The 8786-nt window shown below is 36.7% G+C and overlaps 1 protein-coding gene across 1 annotated transcript; it reads right to left on the bottom strand.

Annotated features, from left to right (window-relative positions):
• Positions 1-418: 418 nt before the first annotated feature.
• LOC106905841 (cytochrome P450 3A30) lies at positions 419-8669 on the bottom strand. The gene is made up of 13 exons (XM_088004437.1): positions 8554-8669; positions 8314-8407; positions 6525-6577; positions 6330-6429; positions 6128-6241; positions 5372-5460; positions 5133-5281; positions 4561-4688; positions 4401-4467; positions 4160-4320; positions 2519-2745; positions 2223-2385; positions 419-1890 (listed from the first exon to the last, which is right to left on the bottom strand). The coding sequence occupies exons 1-13, from the start codon at positions 8622-8624 to the stop codon at positions 1813-1815; spliced, it is 1494 nt and encodes a 497-aa protein (XP_087860563.1). The 5' UTR covers positions 8625-8669; the 3' UTR covers positions 419-1812.
• Between the last annotated feature and the right edge of the window lie 117 nt (positions 8670-8786).

The raw sequence follows: 8786 nt of genomic DNA, 5'->3' as shown, positions 1-8786 counted from the left end.
GTAATTCTTCAGGGAGGGAGTAGACGGCTGGTGAGTTCAGTCGAATTCAAAGTACAAAAAAAAAAAGAAAAAACTGAGCTCAACAGACTTTGGATATGCTACATCAGTCATGGACTTTTTTTCTTTCGTCTCCTCTGAAACATGGTTTCTTCTGATCTCATTTATTTCCATATTTGTTTGATCCATATTATTTGATCACAAAAAATACTTATTTTTGTGATCAAATAAGTTGTGCTCACTCTGTATAGGAATACTCTTCAAAAATAAATGCATCAAAATGTTGTTGCCATGAAAATAAGTTACACTTGCTGTACTGCATCAAGTATGGCCACACTACTGTTTGAGAAGTTGGGGATGTCATAAATCTAACCTGATGGAACTTCACATCTATACAAGAAAACACAGATATGAAAACATATTCCAAACAATATTTATTGAACAGACAATTTCAAGATAATAAAGTCACTCACAAGACTTGTGGGTAGGCATATTTAAGCAGAAATCCTGAACTGAGAGATAAATGAAATACTTCTAAACCAAACTGTATTGCCAAAAGTATTTGCTCACCCATCCAAATCATAGGAATCAGGTGTTCAAATCACTTCCAGGGCCACAGGTGTATAAAATTAAGTACCTAGGCATGCAGACTGTTTTTACATTTGTGAAAGAATGGGTCGCTCTCAGGAGCTCAGTGAATTCCATTAAATTTCAGTAGCTTGGGCTTGGCCCCTTAGTTCCAGTGAAAGGAACTCTGAATGGTTCAGCATACCAAGACATTTTAGACAATTCCATTCTTCCAGTTTTGTGAGAACAGTTTGGAAATGGCCCCTTCCTCTTCCAACATGATTGTGCAGCAACGGTTTGCTGATGTTCACAATGTTGACATCAGCAAACCATTGACCAACACAACTCCTCACATGCTGTCTACCGTTTGCCCTGACCAAGGGCAGATGTCATGGATGGGATTCATCCATGAAGAGCACACCTCTCTAATGTGCCTGACGCTATCAAATATGAGCATCTTCCCATTCAAGTCGGTTACGTAAACAAACTACAGTCAAGTTGAAAGCCGACAGTTCCTGACAGTTTGTACGCCTGTCTGGGTGGCTGAAGTCAGACGATGTTGGAGGTGAACATGTTGGATGTGGAGGTCCTGGGCTGGTGTGGATACATGTGGTCTGCAATTGTCTGGCCAGTTGGATGTACTACCAAATTCTCTGAAATGCCTTTGGAGAGGACTGTGTGAACTTGTGGTAGAGGAATGAATATTAATTTCACAAACAACAGCTCTGGGTGATATCCCTGCAGTCAGTTTGCCAATTGCAACATCTGTGGCATTATGCTGTGTGATAAAGCAGCATATTTCAGAGTGATATTTTACTGTGATCAGTCTAAGGTACACCTGTACACTGTTTATTGGCAACACAGTTTAAAAATATTTTATCTCTGAGTTTAGTATGAAGAAAAAGGGACTTACAACACTATAGGCTTCACAGTTATAGGAAAGGAATGTAAACTTCGCCAAATAAAGGTTACAATTTGATTTAGATAGAAAAATCACTAAAAATCAACTCAATGTTCCATGCCTGGAACATTTGATTCAACTCAACAATATACATCATTACCTATAGAAAAACAGGGACAGGCACTAAAGCTCATTCATTTAATCTTCTTTGCGTACTCTAAGATGCGTTATACAAGTTGTATTACAAGATGTAGCATTAAACAAAAAATTCATTTGTGAGAAAGGAATATAAGATTCACAAAATAAACATCACAATTTGATTTAAAAGTATTTCTTCAGCTGGAAGATTAGGAGCGAGGGATCAGCTTCAGTTGGATGGGTCTTTTGGGTGCTAGCAAACCCTGGACATCCATCTCAAATGGGATCTGGTAGGAAATTCAATGTGCAGAAAGAAAACTGTGTTAACTGAATAAACAATGCAAAGAACAGCGTGGCCTATTCATTCAAACATTGTAAAAAATAAAAAAAAGAAAAGAAAAAAGCTACACTTGTTTAGAGAAAGCTTATGGTCGAAGAACAAGAGACAATGAAATGAGGATCAGAATTACTGTGCAAAGCTCAGTGTTAAGCAGAGTCTTCAAACTTTGGATGGACAAAAATAAATGTCATATTGTTATGTAACACTAAAAACCTACCCATAAGCTTCCTCACACAGCCTGAAAGAGGAGCAATATGCAGAGTTAATCTGAAATCTCACCTCGGTCTCTTTACACACAGAGAAGCTGTACCGCTGCAGGATCTCCACCACTGCCAGTTTCATCACCACCAGAGCAAATCTCATCCCAATGCAGTTCCTTGGCCCTACCCCAAAAGGCATGTATGTGTATGGATCGATGTCCTCCTGGTTTTTCTTGCTGAATCTGACGTGAAAAATACAATATACACATATATATAACCAAATGTATTCATACTAACAGCAGACTTCTGCAGATTATACGCAGCAATGTGCATTTTTCTCTCTTATTTAGTGGTAGTTGTTCATTCCTTCTGTACCTCTCAGGTTTGAATTTCTCTGGTTCTGGCCATATCTCAGGGTCCCGGTGCAAAGGCCATGTGGGGACCAGGACAACCATGTCTTTTGGAATCACAAGGCCATTTATCTCTACAGATGCTTTGGCCACACGCTCCAAACGTGGGGCAATGGGGAACAACCGGAGAGACTCATTGATGACGCTGTCCAAGTAGTCCATCTCCATCAGAGGCTGATACTGAACAGGAGCCTACACAAACACAAGCACGGTTGTTTACCAGGTCATGCTGCTGTTCTACAGGCCAGACTGAATAGGTTGGATATCATTCCAAAGTTAAATCATACCAAACTGGTATACTAAACAAATCTATTTAAAAATGGGCAACTTTTAGTTTTAAATCAGCATTTTGTTTGTTAGGTGGCTCATCAGGTGGCTCAGATAGAATAATAACATTTTCAGCAACAGGTGGATTTCCAAAAAGACAATGACAATAGTAGTAGTTCTTTTTCTTTTTTTTTTTTTTTTAATTCAGACTATTGTTTAGCCAAAGAAATTCCTTCTCCCAGGCCTCTGACAATGGATGAACTCACAAGAGAGTTTATTCACACCTGTACTTTGTGAATAGTTTACCCTCAAACTACATTAGTACGAATACTACTTTAGAGGCTTTAAAGTATTGGTGCCTCTACTTTACTTTAGAGGCGCCAATTAGATTTGACCCTGACAAGGCCTCTGACCTAAAAAGTGTCTCTAAAGATAATCTGTGAAAAGATCGATCTCTTCCACCTCCTCTCAGAGCTGCTACTGCCATCTGAAGAAATGCACCGCTCCTGACCAAAAGCAACCAATCAAAGCAAGGAGTGCCTTGGCGTTGTCAGTCATTCTTGCTGGCTAATGTCAGCAAGAATGATCATCAATCATTCTTGCTTCGTTCCTGGAACATTTAATCATTCCAGGAATACCATTTATCCACTGCCATCGGTAGCCATACTAACTAGCCCAATCATTCACAACATGCAATGCTAGCTGCAGTATAATAGAGAGCAAGGAGGGGAGTTGGAGGTTTGGCGGGGTTTGAGCAGCGCCACACAGAGGGTGCTTAACAGCTCTTAGACCCGCCTCCTGGCACTAATTGGTTGTTTGTTGTTAGAACTGCATGTGAGAATGGGGAGAATGCAAAGGAGTATGATGTTTTACACAGATTACCTGTCTCATCCCAGACTGTCACGACATAAAGACAGTTTCACCAAATATCCTCCTGACTACCAGTAGTTCATTTTCGTCCTCTGTAGAGGACATTTCTAAACTTGAATATCTCCCACCCCCTGCATTCTACTGAATTAATTCCTTTTGGTATTTAGAGAGGACATTTAGGGCTTTTCAATGATGCCACATGTGAAGGGGTGAGACTTTTGTACGTACCGTTTTCTAATTCATAAAAATGGCATTCATCAGTAATAACACATTTTATGGGAAGAGACAAAGTAAGTGCATAAAACCTTTTATTACCTTACAAAGACTGTGGGATTTAAAAAAATGGTGATTGGACAATATGTTTTTCCCTGGTAGTCAGGAGGATATGAAAAAAACCATTATACAAATTAAATACCTGGTGTTTAAAGACCTAAATGCTTTACATATTCTATATTTTGGCATACTGTACCTTGTTGGGGAAGGTGGAATCAATCTCCTCCTGGAGCTTTCTCATGATCTCTGGGTTTGTAGCCAAATTGTAAGCCAAGAAAGTGAGAGAACTGCTGCTTGTTTCATAACCAGCAAAAATGAAAATCATGGATTGGGAAAGGATCTCATGGTCACTTAATCCTGCAGAAAATACAACATGGTTCACAATAGTAAGATGTGTAGTCGTGTGTAATATTGTGAGTGTTTGAAGTACGTCTCACTTTTGTCCTTTTGCAACCCATTGTTCTTTTGGGAATCAATCATTAGTTGGAGAAAATCTACTCGACTCTGCAAGTAAATGAGATCAGAACAGATACCATTTCTAAGCCTGCTGATACAAAGATACTGAAATGCTGAAAAAACCATCGTATCTGACTGTACCTTCTGCTGGCTGGTCTCACGGTTGGACTTAATCTTCTCCAGAGAAGCATAAAAGAAGTCGGTGACAGATTTGGGGAAAAAAGAAAATTCAAACTTTTCAAGTATGGGGCCGAGGAAGGGGAAGAAAGCTGAAATTAAAGTAACAACAATTATATTACTACTGGACAAGGAAGGTCAGGAAGTACTTTGTCTGTTACAACATTACCAGACTGAAATTTCACAAACTTGTATTCTTTATTAAACATAAAGCTGAATGAATAAAATATGCCCTTTTTATTCTTCATAGATGGGCCAATTCAGACGGATTATATTTGTCTTTATATTTGTCTTTATATATAAATAACTTTATATACATATATATATATATACATAGATATAGATATAGATATAGATATATAGACTTCTTCTATAAAGAAGTCAGAATTCTTTATTATTACGAATAACTAAGCCATGAACTTATAAGCTGGTGAAAAACATCCAGTTTCCATGTCTTCTAAGGATTGAGGAATGAGTTGGACTGTTATTGGAACACCTGTCATTAACCTTGTGTTTGTTCTTTCTTTATATTTTACCGACAGCAAGGAAGAGGGGGTTTAAAAAGTCGAACTTCAACATCTTCTTGATGTTTGTCACAAATGGGTCTGAAGGGTTGTTCAGTGAATCAATGTCTACGCTGAAGGCCGTGCTGGTTACGACATCCATGCTGTACGATCCAAAGAATCTATAAGCAACACAAATATGTTTCAAATGCATTGGCATTGGTAGAGGTGAATTTAAGCATCTTCTTTAACAAGTTTATAAAAAGTCCTACTCCTTCAGTTCTAATGCTTCTCCTTTGTCTGCCTTTTTCTTCATGCTGTGAATCAGGTTAGCAGAATGACTCTTCATGATTTCAAACATCTAATGCACACAGAGACAAAAAAACATTACCACACACGCAAATAAAAATAGAAAATGTTTTGGTTTGAAAATAAAGTTCAAAATATAGTTGACTAAATCCTGATAACTTGAGCATATATGCTTGCTCCAAAGTTATATCAAGATGCAATTTGCTGCAAAGTCAGAGACTCGACAGTCTGTTGGGCTTCCTTTGAAAACTTTCAGCCATTTGGCATAATAAATAAAACTTGATTACACAGTTTTATAACCAGGATCGAACTGCATGTATGTGATTGAATTTCAATCTGTTTATGGGACTGGATTACATTGACTGTAAATATATTTGTATTTTAAAAGGATCTGGTTTTGAAGCTGCATAGAGACATTATTCGCTGTGGCTCGGCACTACACAGATAAACTGAACTAAATAAAACTAAATAAAACTAAGATCAAAACAATATTCTCTGTTAAATTTAGTCTATAGAATTTATCAGCGTTGTGGTACTAATGGGATGTTTCTTTCTCCACAGAATAAACACACAACTTTTGTGTCTTTAGGATGTGAAAAAAAGGTGAATTTATTTAAAAGCTCTTTTTACCAGCAGTGCCAATATATTTGGTGGAAGCAGTATGTTCAAGTCAAATTGCTGTAATAGTTTAAAGATATAGAGAAGGTGGAGAAGCTCACCTCCTTCAGTCTCCCAGAGGTGAAGGAAGGAGATAGGACACTACGGATCCTTTTCCATTGATCATCTTCAGCAATGGATACGGCATCATACAGGGGCCCATTCAGACGGAAATTCTAACATAATAAAACAGCAGCTCATGAGAACTAAATGAAATGTATATCACTATGACTTCATATGGACTGTAGAGCAGTAACAACATACTCTGCGGTTGGTGAAGAAAGAGTAGCATTCCTTAACCAGAATGGCCTTTATGATTTCAGGATCTGCAACACACAACACGGGCTGGCGGCCATCGTAAATACTGAAAGATTAGAATGAAACAAACAACTTAAGCTGTAACAAATCAATGGTTTATTGTGTCTGTTCTTCAATAACAGTTACAACGTGAAAACTTACCCCCATATTTTCCCGTATTTCCTGTAGCACTCTTGATCGAAGTTGAAGAACCCCTAATTACAAAAATAATGTTACATTAGAAATATAAGATAATTTAGAGAACACGTTTTATACAATTTTCAGCAGATTGAATTAATAAATAATGGGTTATTTTAAAAAATGTTGTTCAAAGAAGCTAAATTACATTATTCTGATTCAATATGTTTTTAAGAAATATATTTTATAAATTAGAGTTTAATTGAAATGCATATCTGGCTGTTTTGGAATGATCTATGAAGACTATGTGACTATGTGGTGATATGTCGTGGTGATGGAGGACCCAACTGCAGCGAGTCAGAGACAGGGAGCAGTTTAAAAATAAATAATGAAGAGCAAAGGACCATTCACAAGGACCACAGGGAGCCAGAGCAGAAATAAAAGCAAAATCACAGGAACAAACAGGAAAGTAGCAAGAGGAACCAGCAAGAAGTCAGTTTACGTGGAAATTAGCTCAACTTGCACTTTTAGTTTTATTATTTCTGCCAACATTTCTGCCTGAAGCCTTCATTTGCAAACTAATCGAGAACAAGTACATAGAACACTGCACATATAAAAACATGTAAGCATGTATATTATTTTAAGACATTTAAAATAAAGACATAAAATATAATATAGAACTATTTAACAGAACTAAACTCCTGGCATTCACACTGGAACATTAGTCCTGTGTGCTGCACAGTAACAGAAACTTCACATTGTGATTACAGAACTTTTCTGAATTTCACTTTTCAGTAAAGTCGTCAAGATTTTTTTCTTTTACATTATTCAATGTTGTTTATTAAAACTCTCATTCAATTAACAGTATTCTTAGGGTCGCTTGGATAATTCAAAAATAAAATCATGTTTAAGAAATGTATGTGCGAGAATTAAATGTATTACTATATTTATGTTTGTATAAAATTATTGTTACTCATACCTTTAGTTAGACAGTAGATCAGAAAAGTCCAGATAGATGATATTCCTGAAAATCTGAACCAGAACCAAATCTCTGTTGGACAAATCAACTAACAGGATCTGCTATATTTTAATTTAGCTTTGACACTAAAATACCTTATTAGACTTTTACACTGAAATGTGATTTGATAGTTTTCACATCTTGAAATTTCAAGCAGTTTACAAAAGTCAGGTGTGGCTCTACAACATAATCAAGAGACTCATCTCCAGTTGCAAAGCGAAAATAGAAACAGCTTAGCTTTTGTCTTAATAAATTGCATTAGTGTGGTTTAAACAAAGGATTACAACAGATGTCTAAACGTGTCAGAAACGTTAGGATTGTTAGGGATAAATTTGGATCACATCAGGCAGATTAATGTCTGATTTTTAAAGTGTTTGTTTTTTCTTTATTAGGACAGGACATGTAGGTTGAACAGCTTTCAACTTGTTTTCTTTGGCTAAATAAGGGAAATGACTCTCCTTTATTACCCATAAAAAGTAATTGGACAATGATTGTAGAACAGGTTCATACTCTCATTACTGCCAATACAAATACAGCATTTTACCCAAGCGTGAAACAGTAATGAGCAATAAGGACATGTAGTTGAGAATGTTTAGAGGTTCACAAAGTGTAGAAATCTTGTACATTTAAATCAGCATTTATCCTTTTAGATTTTCAAAAAATAAAGAAATTAAATAAAATAAACGCTGTATTAGACTTCTGAAGAAGATCCAAGAAATCTAATATCTTTGATTAAAATGTTAACATGATCTACTTTTTATACTACAGGTGTGGTTTAAAAAGTGTTATACATACCCTTCGATAATGCAGCATTGTTCCAAAGAATGGGACAGGTTTAGGACCAGAGATACCTAATTTCTTGAAAGTTCCATAAGGCCAGTAGGCGTACCTGTGGATAAATAAGCCTGAAAAATTATGTGTGAAGTAAAAACAAAAGCAGTAAATTCTGAGCAGAAGAGAATAGAACAAATGTCAGTTTCAGATTCAAGTAACTGGAAGAAATAAATAGATCAATACTCATTCATTAACACTCACACAAGGAGGAGCGTGACAAAGGCAACCAGTAGAGTCCATGTCTCAGCGGAGAAGTACAAGAAGTAACCCATCTGTCCTCTCAGTGGAAGTATCTGGCTTTGTGATGCCAAATGTCACCACCTGTACCTTTTATCTCCTGCTGCGTGGATCTGTTACGCAAGGTGAAGTGTGTGAAAGTTAAACCAATGTTAGTGAGGTGTGTCAAAGGAATATTGTCAAGGTAACATTACTTA

The sequence above is a fragment of the Poecilia mexicana genome, unplaced genomic scaffold (assembly GCF_051168715.1).
Source record: "Poecilia mexicana isolate PSO_F unplaced genomic scaffold, ASM5116871v1 scaffold_1, whole genome shotgun sequence".
Taxonomy (NCBI): Eukaryota; Metazoa; Chordata; class Actinopteri; order Cyprinodontiformes; family Poeciliidae; genus Poecilia; species Poecilia mexicana.
Note: the sequence above shows the minus strand (reverse complement) of the source record. Positions and strands in the feature narration are given on the sequence as shown.

Bases quoted from the DNA above. Each gene is read 5' to 3' on its own strand.
- LOC106905841 (XM_088004437.1), bottom strand. From the start codon at position 8,624: ATGGGTTACTTCTTGTACTTCTCCGCTGAGACATGGACTCTACTGGTT. The intron at 2,386-2,518 runs GTACAGAAGGAA...TTTTCACGTCAG, and splicing joins GAGAAATTCAAACCTGAGAG to ATTCAGCAAGAAAAACCAGG. The intron at 1,891-2,222 runs GTGAGATTTCAG...ATTTCCTACCAG, and splicing joins CTGTGTGTAAAGAGACCGAG to ATCCCATTTGAGATGGATGT.